Consider the following 15,052-nt stretch of genomic DNA (forward strand, 5'->3'; position numbering starts at 1 on the left):
CAGACAGGCATGAGAATGATTTTCAATGAAAAAAAAACAGGAAAATTGTGCCAAAAAAACAGGAAAAATAGATGTAAAATCAGGCAAAAAGCACAAGAACAGGCTCAACAAATAAAAATGCGGAAATCTGGGCAACAAAAAAACCAAAAATAGGAATTCCTGTTTAAACAGGAAGACCTCATGCCTGAATCACTCAACTTTTTCCCGGCTTAAACCATTTATTTTTGTTTTTTCCAAAATGAATTGACTGACCCGACCCTACCCCATCCGAAAACCCCAAACGCAAAACCGAAACCGACCCGACCCAACTGATAAGATGGACAAACCGACCAGGCCCGACCCGACCCAACCCGAGTTGAGTTGCCCAATACCATTGTGGAAATGTACATATACTTGTACTTAGAGAAAACAAAATTGCCCTGTAAAGGGGTGTGAGTGACCACTGATAAAACAAGCTGAAAACACTTGAAAAAGGCGTAAAAAAACCGAACTTTGGAAATCTCCTATACTTTTGTACACAGCAAGTGAGGGAAAAAAGCTGAAATTCAAAAACAAAAAAAAAGCTGAAATCAGCTTTAAAGCTGAGATTTCACACCACTGTCTGTATTTGTAGTTATAGTTATTCCCAATTGACTCATCGCCGTTTGCGAGTTGGCCACGCCCCTTAGAGAACCCTATGGAATTTTGTGCGTTAAGTTTTGTTTGTCTCAGATTTTGCGTGTTTCCGCGTCCATCTGTATAATATGTCATTTGGACAATATTTCGCAAAATGCGTTGACGCAATTCTACCGCGAAATGTTAATTGTACTCGTTCTCATGACAAAGTACTCGTACTCATTACTTCATCACTTACAGGTCTGTCAAGAAGATCATCTCTCTGTGTGATGATGGGAGCCATTGATCCCCGCCCCTGAACCGAGTACCAGTGACCCTGCAAATAAAAGAAAACTTTTTGAATAACATCACAGTCATGTGCGTAAGTGCGTAGCTTTTTGTTTTCAAATATTCAAACCAGCAAAAAGCTATTTGAATATTCAGTTGATCGAAATATTCAAGAATTAGGTATATTCGGAACATCCTTAGACATTTCGAGAAAACGTTTAGTCAGAAAAATAGTCGGGAATAAGAACGGTCCTTAGAATTAAATTAAAAAATGGAAAAACAGGATATGTGTGCACCGGTTTAATGCCTGTGACTGAAAGTGGCAAAGAATATGCACAACCAAATACTGGAGTGTAGTCCATCACATAGTTGCAGTGCTTTATTGTCAGGTGCCCCTTTTTTTTGGACAACAACTCTCTGACTATTCATAAGATGGGATTATTGCGTCGGGGTGATGTAAATCAAACTAGGTTTTGCCCTTCACCAACGTACAAACACTGTATACTCAGTGTGTTACCTCCCGAGTGAAAGTTGGGAACAATCACTCGGGTGGGACTCGAACCCACGACCTCCTGCTTTCTAGTGCAGATGTCTTACCACTCGACCACCGAGTTAACGGGATCGGTGGGCTGGTTTGAATCTAATGTACATAGCAGCAGTTGATCGTTTACATTCTTTTCGCAGGTTGAAGCCCTTTATAAAATACTGCAAAGCACTCCAGCGCCCCATACCAATTGCCGCATGCAAGTTTTAAATGGTGCGCGGCAGTTTCAAATATACAAATATTCAGTCAAATGCGATTTCGAGTAATCGAATACTATGTTATTAAAAAATGGACAGCCTTAGACATGTCCCATCAGATTTGCACATGAAAACAGTTCTGAGGACTTAAAATGAAGAACGTAGTGAATACCAATGCAGTAGTTCTGGATAAAAGACTTTCACATATCATGCATACCACGTGGATCTTTTTATCGATGGCAACTCGGACGTGGTAGGGGACGTCGTATTCTCGGATGTCAATCAGGTTGTCCATCTGATCGGACAGTTTCTTCTGATGGCCTGCCGAGACCTCTTCGTCCCCCATCAGGTGACTGTGAAAAAAATGAGAATAAGGATGGGACTTTGCGTTTCATTTTGCAATCATTTTGCTAAACTATTAATCACTGTTTGAATGTTTAAACATTGAGCCATGTCACAAAGACTGATGGCTGCCCCAGTACGTTTGTACTTGGGCGTGTTTGTATGCGTGTACGTGTTCTACATAACCCCCCCGAGGACAGACACACAAAGAGGGAACAACAGATCCTTTCAGTCCTCGGGAGTTGGGTCTTTTGTTGGAAACGGTCCTCTGTAGTAAGTTTGTGTGCTTAGTCTATGGGAGAGTGTTATATTACAGGGACAAAGGAAACTATACTCCTCGGGAGTATAGTTAAACAAGAGAAATGTCTATACACGTACGTGCATTTAACGAAGTGATATGACCCCATTCTAAAACAGAGATCGTTCACACTAGACTGTCCTTTCTACTGTGTATGCAAGTACCAAACCTTCAGATATTGAAAACATGCAACACAAGAAAATAGACTGGCACATGAAACAACCAGTCCACACCCTGTCTCAGTCTCAGTAAAGGAAGTCAAAAGAAACATCTGGTACCCACGCCAACAGACTGTAGTCAATCTTTTTCATAAAAGTTTGGGCATGTACCAGTCTAGTCTTGGGCTTCATATTAAAACCACTTGGCTTCACTCCTAGTGCAGAATGTTGAAGAAAGGTCTCCTTTAAAAATTGAATAGAGATCTCAAACTTGGCTGGCGAAACACTGAGAACTTTATCTTCACCTAATGGAAATTTTGAAGGATTTGGAGAGAAACGTTGACCTCTCTTGTTTTGCACTTTTGTCTGCACTCAAGGTCTAAGTCTGGGTTAACCCTCCTGCTGTTTGATCTGTCACACACAGTCAAAAAATCAATCTTCTTCCCCTGCCATGCTTTTAACACAGGCAAAGTCACCAACAGTCAGATCACATTTCCAGCAAGCACTCTGACTAGTCAAATTCAGTCAAAAGACAAAATCAGGCAGGAAGTCGGCACAGCTGGCTTATCAATCAGCTTCAGTCAAAGCATAGCTGTGTCAAGTTACGTAAACAGTCACAGCAAGTCAACCCTGCTTTATGTACGCTGGGAGTTCTTAACTGTTGAAAACAGTCACTTAATTACCCTAACCGCCCTGAATCCTTCAAAATCCTTTTTGCCAAAGTGGGGGAATTTGGAGGATTGAGGTTACATGGCAAAAGTGCTTTCGTAGGATGCACTTTGTCAAGGTCTTGGGCCGGACCTTGTGTTATTTTTGCTCAGCCATGAATAAATATGGGCCGGGATTATATCTGCTTGAAACTGCTCCAGGATGACACTGGCCAAGCCTCAACATATTGACAGTCACTGCCACAGGATTTTGCAGGATTCAGGCAGTGGCCATCCCTCCATGGACCATATTCGGAATTGGCAGGATTGAGGCTACATGCTATTTTTCATTGAGGCCAATTGGAGGATTTTGCAGGATTGAGGCTACATCCTAGCAAAAAGGCCTAGGGAGTTAGGGTTTTTAATTGATTTTGACTGAAAGGACAACTCGGCACAGAATGTATGTTTGCACAGGAGGGTGGATACCTTGACAGCATGGAAGCGTAGGAGTCGCTGGACTTTTCTCGCTCCTGGTTCTTCTTGATTGCGGGCATCAAGCTCCGCCGTACTTTCATCAGCTCCTGAGTGCTGTCAAAGGACAACTTCAGGTACTTGCGTTTCAGACCCACCAAGTGATTAGGCTGTGAATTGACGAGAAGGGGTTATGTTAGAGAAAACACTACAACGAAAGATGACAAATGCCTTTCCCTGTTTCGTTTGAGTCATGGATACTTCTGGAGCAGTTTTCTCAGATTTTTGTAATGGTAACCCTAAACTACACCATTAGAACGATCTTACGCATATTCTTTAAGCTGGTACACAGTTGATGTACTGGTGGCAAAGCATACTAACATGCCAGCTTGCTAAAAAGCAGTGACTGGTATCTGTGTTGAGGATGTCTGTGTTTTGTTCATAGTCGACTAAAGTTGCCCTTTTTACTTTTTCTATGTGTTTTTCGTCCATAAAATTCTCCTAAAGGAAAGGGTTAAGTTAAGATTTTTTTTCTCAGGGGAAATAAAATTGGCTACTGCATGTAGTGGTGTTGGAAGTGTGGCCTAGTGGTTAGGGTTCTTGACTCATGATCAGAGGGACAGGGGTTCGAATCCAGCCGCAGCAAGCCACTTCATCCCCACTTGCCTCTCTCCAGCCAGGAGTATAAATGGGTACCGGCATTAGCTGGGGAGTAACCTGCGATGGACTGGCATCTCATTCAGGGGCAATAGAACTATTCTCAGTCAATTCATGCCACTGAACTGAAACCAAAAATAAACGGCAGCCTGATGGGCCATATTGGCTCGGGACAGACTCTACTTTTACTACGTGGTTAAGTTGGCGTAGCGTACTTTCCTTGATTTCCACCGCTGTGACCTGGGTTCGAATCCCACCTGGGCCAACACGTGGATTGGGTTTTCAATCGAAGCCTGATTTGTGGGTTTCCCCCAGAATATTCTTCTGGGGTTTTCTTCCCACCTAAAAAAACCCTGTAATTTCTTTGCATTGTCTCCTCTTTACATGTTTCTTCAGGCTTGCGAGCTACAGTGCCTAGGGCACTTTTGAGGAATCCTTGGTTTCATTACCAGAAAGAAATAATCATAATAATAATTGAATGGAACCTTGGGGGGGGGGGGACATTCCCATAGTGTTGTGCACAAAATCTGTCAAACTTTAATGACCCCTAACCCCAATTCCCCTTATCCTACCCCCACAAATTCTGGTAAATTTACGCTTTGGACCAAGAGCAATCGATCTAGCCTTTTTTGCCACAGTAACATTTTGCCTCCAATAGGAGTTGTGACATAAGGGAGCCACTGAAATGTCTTCTTAATGTCCGGTGTTTTCCCAAGGTATACTAACCCTAAAAGGGCCGGGGGGAGGGGGGGGGCGGACTTTTTCCACGATAGCCTTAAAAACAATTTTCCCGCGACCCGAGCTGTTATGACTTTATAGCCTCAAGCCTTGCTCATATTTTGAAACCAAAAACATAAAAATCGGACCAGGGGTTGCCGCGTAGCAAAATATTTTCCGGCGCTACGCGCCAGGAAACCTGAATTTTCCCATATACGTCGAGTACACAGACCAGAATTACCATTCATACTATATGAATAATTAATTAGCCATAATTCCAAAACCATTTGACCTATAGTCATGAAATTTCTTGGGTATGTTCATGATGAGTTTTTCTATGCATGTACTGAGTTTCAAAATGTTTCGTCACTCGATGGCCGATATCTTAGGGGGGGCGGAGTCCCCCCCCCCCCCAATCCAAACTTTTGTGACCAAAGCAGTTTATTGGCTTCAAAAGGTTTGAAGTTCAATTTCCTCCAATCGTTCCAGGGGGTGTAAGATCCGTGAACATACTCACCAGGTCCAGGTCTTCCTTAGCGACGGTTTCTATGGAGGCCAGGGTCCCGGTGAATCTCCGGGACAGGAACGAGGAGACCTCCCTCTCTGTGTCCTTCTTGCTGGCCACGTAGAAGTAAGGCTTGAACGGCAGGGAAACCTGCAACAACATAGGGTACAATAAAAGTGATTAAAAATATATTTTCGATAACAAGAATAAGCCATTTGCAAGTGACCTATACCCTTTGGGATGTAAATTTGAAAAACATCTGGTACACTGACTTGCCTAGAATGCTTGGCACATTTTAACTTTGAATTCTCCAGACCAAAGACACTGTTGCTAATCACTTGACTTGGGGCAAGCTCTTGCATAGTTACGTAAGAGACGCTCAGCACCAATACATTGTTCACAATGGCTGAGAATGGCACAAAGACACCAGACCACACCGGAGTTGGGGTTGCTTGCATTTACAAAGGCTTGCCCCAAATCACGTGATATTAGGGCTAGTGAACTTTTTTTTAAATGGTTGTATTTGTTTAAGAGATTGCTTTCATTGTAAAGCCCACCCAAAAAGAAAACAAATGATGGTAAAATTGCAAAAATTGACCCATGCAATCCAAAGTTATGGCCAAATATGTGTCGATCAAATGACGTTATTTTGTATAGGAAATGTGTACGAAAATGGTGTATTTTTGTGAAATTGAATAAAAAGGCATATTTGAACATCTGTTGTGGTGTAAATAAACACTTTGGTAAACTTTAACTTGTTTTTGTCCATTGTTTATCACAAATACTATTGGTTTCAGTTGGTTTTGAGTTGATAAAAAACTTGATATGCAATAAAATGAATGTTAAAAATGTACTTTTACACTAAAAATCATGAACGGCAAGGTTGAAAAATGACTAAGTCCTACCCAAAAGGCACTAAAAGTAACAAAACTTCCATTCACTAGAACATATTTTCACCAAATTTGGATGACACAAGGATTGTGTGTAGATACAGCATGTGGACCCAAAATAGACTACAAAAAAATCTAAAATCAAAAAAAAAAAACCTACTTTTTTTGCTAATTTTTGGCCAAAATGGAGAAATTTCAGTCTGGCATGCGTAAACGTGTAGCCTAAACTGGCCCAAGCCGAAGTCCAATTCTCAATGCCCAAAATCCCCAAATTTGACAAAAATTTAAACAAAGATATAAAACTTGGGTATCCCATTTAGGTTATAAAACGAAGTTTCTCTCATATTTGGGTTATTTTATCCCATTTTGGTGCAAATCTCATAAGCCTAGTAATTTAGTAAAAAAGTATGCGCTGTGCGTAATGATTTTCCTGCGTAATTCCAATGGCCTAACGTTACATCAGTGCCCATCACATTTGTACACAAAAATCGTACATGCTATAGCCACCCAACAAACTGTAAAAACATCAGATTTCACTCTCAAAAACGGCCACAAAGTTATTAGATATGCTACCTGAGATACAAGGAGAGATCGATTATTAAGATCGAGGAACTACGATGTGGGCAAAAAGTGAAATGATCGCCGGTACTGCGGTAGCAAAAACACTCCGAGTTCCATTTCGTTTACACCACGTGCGATGGAGTCTGGACGGTTTCCGAAAACGAAGAACTTACACTGGTATCCACTGACATATTCTGACTGTACGGGCCATGAAGGGAACCAGTGTAGAATATGCATTACGCGACGCATCACGTGACAATGTTTTGGCTGCACTCGATCTCAAAGGTGATAATTTTCTGTTGCGTTTACATTATCGCGTGCCGGGAACGAAACAGTGATGCTCACACGACGCGCGCTGTCAAACAGAAGGCGCCATGATGAAAATACATCGCGACACAAATGTGTCTATAACTCTAAAATACAATAATATTTTGAAGGTTTTAAAAAAAGCATTTCAAGCTTCGATATCACTAATTACAATTTTCAAGGTTCCATTATTATTTTCAATGTATTTCGTGATGAAAAAGTTTTGGGAAAAACAAAAAGAATCGTAACTTTGCAACGCGTAGGCCGATTATCATGGAACGTGGATGGTTGAATGGCATTTTCAATAAGCTTTCGACTGACGTATGGTTTCTTGACGTCTGCTATGCTACACTACTGTCAAGACCGAGTTAAACACAGTCACCAGGGCAGACAATTCTTGCCGTGGATCTTGAACGCATGGACCGGTCTGTGCGCGCCGCATGGCCCGTGAACGTAACATGTCATGCGCGCAGCATTTTTCGTACTCGGAGTTAAAATGAGACTTTTCAAACAGCAAAAACAAGTGTAATTTCGACTCAAATCACAATCACAATGGGAAAATATGTAAGTTTATTACATCATTGAACTATCATCATAAATTACGAGGAATATTTCAAAATTTTAACTTATAAATGGGGAATGAAAACATCCGGCTTTTTGAAACAAAATCACCGGGCGTGTGTATGTTGCGCGCATTCGTTTTGTACACAAGTGATCACCGGCAGCAAACAGCGAGTGCGCGAGCCCTAGTGATATAGTAACAGTCTCCTTGGTCAGGAGAATGCAAAGTTAAAAGTGCAAAGCATTGGATTAAGCGTTCCAGATTTTATTCAAATTTAACTTGCAAATTGTTTATTGAGGTCATTTGGGCCTATATATAGCCCTTTATACCAAAAGTCACAAAGCACTTCACAATTATTACCCCTGTTCACCAGGCCACAATCTTGACCAGTTTTCTGCTGAAGATCAGCGCAATCTGGGCCCAATTTAAAGGGAATATACAACATTTGCAAACATCGAAAAATAAAACTACCAAGTTTTTACGAAATACCTTACTAGGATGTTGGTAAATGACAGTCTAAAGCATCCTGTAAAATTATGGCACCTGGTGTGAAGTCATTTTCAAGAAAATGGTATTTTTGTATACATTTCCAACGGTGGTCGGCCGAGCACCATTGGAAAAACCTAACTATTTCTCATCTACTGCTCCAACTTTACACTTTTTTCAGTCCAAATTTTATTTGCTATTGTTCATGAACGGGTGCAGGCCAGCTAGACTGGTTCCCTTACCTTACAATTTTCCGGCATCTATGAATTGATCAATTTTATCTTTAGTGGAGTCAAGGAACCAGACGACTTGAACATTTTTGTTTTTCTTGGTTTTTCCAGCATTTTTTAACACAAAAACTTCAAACATGTCAGTGTAACAATATTTGATCTATTATACTAACCCCTTAAATAGTTCATTTCTGGAAATTACAGCAAAAGCCAATGATGTACATTCCCTTTAATGGCTCTGCTTACCTCAGAATTCCGCACTTAAGATCACCATTTTGTGCTAACCGCGCTAGCAGAAAAGTTCTGTGCTAACCCTGCAAGCACAGAATCCTTAGTTACAGGATGTACGTATGCGCCAAAGCCAAAATGATCCGCTCACCGTAAGCACTATATTAAGCAGGAATTTTCTGCTACAGTAAGCACGGATTTGTCGCTATCGGTAAGCAGACATGAAATTGGGCCCAGGATACTACCACCACAGGTACCCTTAATACTCCATGGCGGAGAGTGGCAGTTGTAGTAAAGTGTCTTGCCCAAGAACACAAGCACCACGTTACCTGTTACATGAGCAAGGAACATGGTGTAAACCTGATCTCTCCTCATAATTTTAAGCCACTGACTTGGCAGTTCTAAAGGGGCTGAACAGTGGACAACAGACCTTTGTTTATAAATACTGGGGGACATTTCTAGACGGGCAGCCATCAAATACAACACAAATTCTTGCTTGTACACATTTCCATACTTTATAGGGAGGTATTTTCATTAAATTTCTTGTTCTGATTTTTGATTGTGCAGAGTAAATCCCTGACAACAAACCTTGAATTTGCTCCCATCGTCTTGAATAAAGTAGTAATCCACAGCACTGATCAGTTTCTTATTCTCGTCCAAGATGTCTGCCTGCAAAATGAAACAAAGACAAGGGTATGTTCAACTGAATGCCCAGGGAAAAAAATAATCAAGAGACCCACACTTGGATTGCAACCCTACCTCCCTAGGGTGTGCAAAATCATATTACAATTGGAGGATTCAGGAATGTTAGGGGAAACATTTGTGGCAAATGTATATTGGTTTAGAAGCTTCAAACATTCCTCAATCTAGCAATACAAGCTTTCTAAATTTCTGATTTCCCTGGCCACTTATTTATTTTCTTAACTCTTCTCCATGACATCCTCTTTAAATTAGTGTGGTTTTTAATAAGTATTCCTCCTAATAATGGTGTACTGTAACTACTGTTCTTCAATTATCTTAATTTTTCATGATTTCTATTTCTGTTTTCTAATGTTGCTTTTGCTAATCAACAAAACGTAGAAAGAACAAAAAGAATCTACTTCTGAAAGGCCAAAGACTTCAGTTAGAATGAATGAGCATGAGATCTTAACATCAAAAGTGGTGTTTTATCCCTCAGAAATGAGAAAACTGCAATAGAATCCGACAAAATAGAATCCGACAAAATCTGCCTTCCCCTACAAAGCGGATGAGACGAAGCCTCATTTTGGAAAGTTTGTAAACTAATTTTAACATTTTCTTGTTGTTTGTATGTATACGTGTGAACGTCGCAACCGTAATTGGTGTCTGTATGCCGATGGGCCAGTGTGCCAGTTAGAATCTGACAAAATACGCCTTCCCCAGCAAAACGGAAGAGGCAAAGCCTCATTTTGAAAAGTTTGTAAGGCCAAAAAAAAAAGTCTCCGGTTTCTGGTATGGAGCTTGCCCCAAAAGTGGTGCGGCGACGCGTTTTTTTTTTTTTTTACCTGTTTTTTTTTGTTTTTTTGGCTTCGAATGTCGGCTGATGACAGCAAATGGTGCCCGACTAAACTTAGTGCAAATATATGGGAGTTCAGAGAGGCCACATAAAGCTTATTCTCGATCATAACCCCATCTAAAAACACGTTAAAATTGTGCAGCAGCAGAATTCCAGTCAAACCAGTGAGTTTGGCGGTTTTGAGATATCATCTTTTATTGAAAAAAAAACTTTTTCATTTTGCCGACGCGCTTGGCTACGGCGACGCGCGCATACCAGAAACCGGAGACTTTTTTTTTGGCCTAAACTAATTTTACCGTTTTTTGGGGGTGTAATTTATACTTGTGAACATCGCAACCATTATGGCTGTCTATATGGGATGGGCAGTTGTGCAAGTTACTCACAGGGTGCATGTTGATGAGCCATCCCACTCTCTCGGCTGGGTCCTTGTACCGATCAAACCCAAACCGTGCGTCCAGTTCATCGTTGATGATCGCCCTCTGGAGGCGAGCTTCTGATGAGTCATCGGATCTGGGTAAACAAAACAAACACAAGATGGTTTCACTGATACAGAGAGGCCACCAATATATCAAAAGCCTGAAACACTACTAAAAATATTTTTTATATTACGTCCGATATTTACGGAGGTAGTTCAGTAGATTGGCCACATTTATGGGGCTAGGATTTTCTTCTAAATTGATGAATAGCCTACCACTAGAATAAGCTAGCTTAATTTTGTAGAAAGAGGTCACGGTTTTGATTTATGAACGGAACTTGTAAAACATTACAGGTTAAATGACACATTTTTTTGTAATTTTGAACAGTTTCTTGGGCAGGTTGGTGTAGAAAGTCAGATTTGTGTAGGGCCTACGCCGTTTACCAATGTTTACGATTAGTGAGTGTCATGCAATTTGACGCGTCTTGTGCATTCCGGGTATATCGGGGTAATCACCTTCTTTCTTGTCTTTATTTTCATGTTGCGTGTTGCCGTAGTCAATCATTCTCAATCAATGTCATCATGATCATCATGATCATCATGATCGTATCGTTATTTTTTAGGCCTACCCTCATATTTCTGAATTTTGCTTAATTTCAAAACCCTGCCCTCTGTTATACCTGCATGTTCTTAATCTCGCCAACTAGTTTGTAAGTCTAAAACTTAAACATGGATTTTGTTCTCTACACATGTATGATGTATCATGTACAAGGAACCGGACATGCCGGGCCCTTACGCGATCGCCATCCCGTCTGCATAGCGCAGAGCACCCGTGACTGTCATTGTGTTTAACTTTAAACATTGTGTCATGTGTGCCAGCGCGCAGCCATGTTGATTTCCTCGACAGTTTTCAATCATTTACCTTGCACCTGAGGATTCCTTGTCCGCTCTGTACTTCCCGCTGTTCTGCAGTACCATAATGTGGCTTCCTTCAACTCAAAAATACTTGTAAAAATGTACAAAAATCAAGCATTTGTCGTCGTCTAAACTCCGGTATTAAATGTCATGAATCATTTCGCGGCAGTTCTTCATTTTTGGCGCGCCTTGAGCGGGCCACTGCGTCTGCGCAGTGCTGATTGAAGGTTACCGTTTCTCAAATCACGGCTTCATTATCCATGTGGTTTCACTTATTTGGCCGCGCCCGCAAATCATTTTCGAAGTTTCATTGTCCAAACAAAATTAGAATATTAATCCAAGTTTTTGCGTGGTATTATAAAACAATATGTTCGCGAAACAGACAAATGACATATTTTAAGCCTCTCTTACAAAGAAATATGGGTGGTAGCCGTGTACAGGACTGTGAGCTTGTAGTTGTAGGCACGTGCAATTTGGATGAAATTGGAGCCATAAAAGCGCTCCGCTATTCTGCAATGGAGTGTTGGCGTCGTTTTTTCAAAATGGCGATGGGCTTCAGGACCATTTTAAGGGGTGATGGATGGCAATTTCTCCTAAAAGTAATTAGTTACCCCCCTAAAAAAAAGAAAATTGAAAAAAAAATGAAAGATGATGAAAATAGCTTTAATTTGATGTGTGCCTGGAATACCTTGGAGAGTTGTAAGTATTTTTCCAGAATTTTTGAAGTGGGGGCATTTATCATTGGGGTCTATGGCAATTCATTTACTGGTCTGCAACCCTAAAGATATTTTGAAGTCCAAAGGACAATCCAATCGGGTCAGTGACGGATTTTAGAATCTGTATCTGTCCAAATACAAAGAGTAGAAGTCAGGCGCGGATCCAGAAGGGGGTCGGAACCCCCTCCCCTGACTATGAATTGGCTAAAAATTATAATAATGATAAGATCGGATATAAAATCTACCGGGCCTGATCCCCCACCCGCACCAATATTCCTGGATCCGGGCCCCTGAACGCACCCGATGCCTGTTTCAAAAAGCCCACATGACAATAGCGTTCATTGTTGCGTAACGATAAGTATATTTAGCACACGTATGGTCTACGACTAACGAAGCTGCCGTATACATTAGTTTCCAAACAAATGAAAACAGTTGACTCGTTATTGCCCGAAATAATAGACTTCAATTCTGTTCGTCCATGGAGCCAAAACAGATGCACACAGCAATGTTCCAGGTTTCTCCGCCTTTTATTAAGACAAATTGTTTTTGAGGAGAATTCTAAGGAGGCCTGATGGCCTAGTGGTTAGATTCGTCGTCCACGAATCGCGGACTCCGGGGTCGAATCCCGTCTGTGTCTTTTTTGCTTTTCACCGCTCGCGTTCTATTCAGTCATTATAAGATGTTTAATTTCCCGTCGTAAAATACCAACTGTACCTTAGCTTAATCGGTAAGCACTGCGGCTGGTACTGTCCGCGAGTTCCAGGTTGGCACCTTCGTACAGGTTCAGGGCATGTGGTCCACTCGGAGGATCAGGGCTTAGGGTGCCGCCCTGTTCCTCCCTTAGCTCTTTGCTTTTACATGGTGACTGGCCCTCCGGGGTTACATGGATGGACAGGGAAGGAAGTGTGTATTGGCCGGGACCCCCGAGATCCCAGAAGGGCCCTATAAGGGATTGTGATGGGGCATCGTTATGGCCCATCCAATCCCTGAATGCCTGGCTAGCACATAACTTTTTGATTTTTTTTTTAAAAGCCTTTATTTGTTAACACTTTGGATTAATTAGTTTGATATTTACATCTGCTCGGCAGGCCTTCTCTAGTATTAAAAACAAAGCAAAGGTCTTGTAATAAATCAATGAATTTTTAATAATTGACTACAATCAAAACGAAGTTTTGTTCGATCAATATGACAATGCCATTTTTAATGTCGCAATTTCCAATTGAAATAATAAACACAGTATGCAATATTGTACCGGGCAAAAATTAAAGTGTACAATGTAATATGTTTATTACATGTTTAAAAATAATATCGTTTCTTATTGTGAACATTCCCCAAATGTTTCGCAAAATAGGAAAACGCAAGAAAACAAAGCCCCTCACCCTTAAAACTAGAAACACGAAATAGAAAAACAAAGTCAAGTGGAACACCCGAATGTACCTTTAATAACGATTGAATTTAAAAATTCCATAACATGGGGCTCTTACAGACTTGCCTTTTACTGTCAGTGACATGCGGTCACGGATCCAGGGGGGGGGGGGGGGCTGGGGGGGGGTCGAACCTCTCTCCTGCTCTTAAACCATTCCTATGACGTCACACTATTGTGCTCGTGAATATGCATCACCAGTAAAAGTTGATCACCGGTCGCAGAAGTCCATCACCGATCGTGAATATGCATCACCGATTCGATGATCCCATTAAATGCCTCTTTGGCGTTCCATAAGCCCTAGAATTATAGTAGGGTAGACCACCACAGTAATACTAATGTTCTATGGTAGTGATCGGCCAGTTTTTTTGGAACAATATGATTTTAACTCACTAATTAAACAAGTGGGCACACCAAAACCGCTTTAAATATTGCCTGAACACAGTTGAAAATTGTTTTGTTTTGGGACCGATAATGTATCATTATATTTGATAGGATATATCAACAATTCTGAAGCTCGGACCCAAACTCAAAGTGTGCACGTGAATAATGAAAGCTGAAAACCCTTACTTGGCGTGAGAGTCACGAATATTAAAGCTCCATTCAACTGATTGTCCACACAATATGGGGGCATTTTTGTCTCTTTCGCCCGCCATACGAACCCTTTATTGTTATGCTAATTCAGCGCGCGCGCGCCAGCTGTCAAAAGTTCGCACAACTTCTGCCGTTGTCTGGTTGTGTAGGATACAGAGTCACACACACACGTGTAAGCACAAGATTGGAGTTTGAATTGTTAATATGATTCGAACCTTGAAGTGACTTGTGAAAGCTTGGGTTCTGCATATCAAAGGACATCCTAGGAATCAAGGATTTTAACGAACGTTATTTTGGAGAGTATCCGTATTTTGCTATGTGAATACGCGGGTGGTTGTTCGACGGCACTACCGCAGTGATATCTGCTGGACTGCAGCTACTCAATGGTGAGTTGCATCCCTCTATTTATATTGTTACAGTATTCTTTAACTACAGTAAACATCTGTCAATTCCAATACCAAAAGTTTTGTTATATTTGACAGCATTTTGGGTAGAAAATAAAGGTTTTCGTACTTGTTTTTTTTTCTGTTTGCGCCCTGCGAAATAATACCTCGTTGTGCATCCATTTATTTTGCATCCCACGATTGAATTAGACATCATTTTTTTGGAGGGGGGTTCATTGTCTTTCTGTTCAATAATTACCAGGTATTAATAACAAACAAACCTTCAACTTCCTGAGACATTACTATTATATAGTTTTTGACATCGCCAGTGAGTCAAATAATTCAATATCGCATAGGGAAGAGTAAAACCCCTTGCATGTTGCCCAAATAC

The 15,052-nt window shown here is 41.0% G+C and overlaps 1 protein-coding gene across 1 annotated transcript in view; it reads right to left on the reverse strand.

Annotated features, from left to right (window-relative positions):
• Positions 1-11,608, reverse strand: part of LOC119735384 (DNA polymerase epsilon catalytic subunit A-like) — a 74,919-nt gene extending 63,311 nt beyond the window's left edge. Inside the window, exons 1-7 of the mRNA XM_038209080.1 lie at positions 11,553-11,608; positions 10,599-10,725; positions 9,270-9,350; positions 5,431-5,568; positions 3,555-3,709; positions 1,841-1,976; positions 854-931 (exon numbers count right to left, since the gene is read on the reverse strand). Of these exons, the coding sequence (XP_038065008.1) occupies positions 854-931; positions 1,841-1,976; positions 3,555-3,709; positions 5,431-5,568; positions 9,270-9,350; positions 10,599-10,725; positions 11,553-11,608 (771 nt within the window). The remainder of the gene's footprint in view (positions 1-853; positions 932-1,840; positions 1,977-3,554; positions 3,710-5,430; positions 5,569-9,269; positions 9,351-10,598; positions 10,726-11,552) is intronic.
• Positions 11,609-15,052: the final 3,444 nt, after the last annotated feature.

This window comes from Patiria miniata, unplaced genomic scaffold, assembly GCF_015706575.1.
Source record: "Patiria miniata isolate m_02_andy unplaced genomic scaffold, ASM1570657v1 HiC_scaffold_29, whole genome shotgun sequence".
In the NCBI taxonomy this organism is placed as follows: Eukaryota; Metazoa; Echinodermata; class Asteroidea; order Valvatida; family Asterinidae; genus Patiria; species Patiria miniata.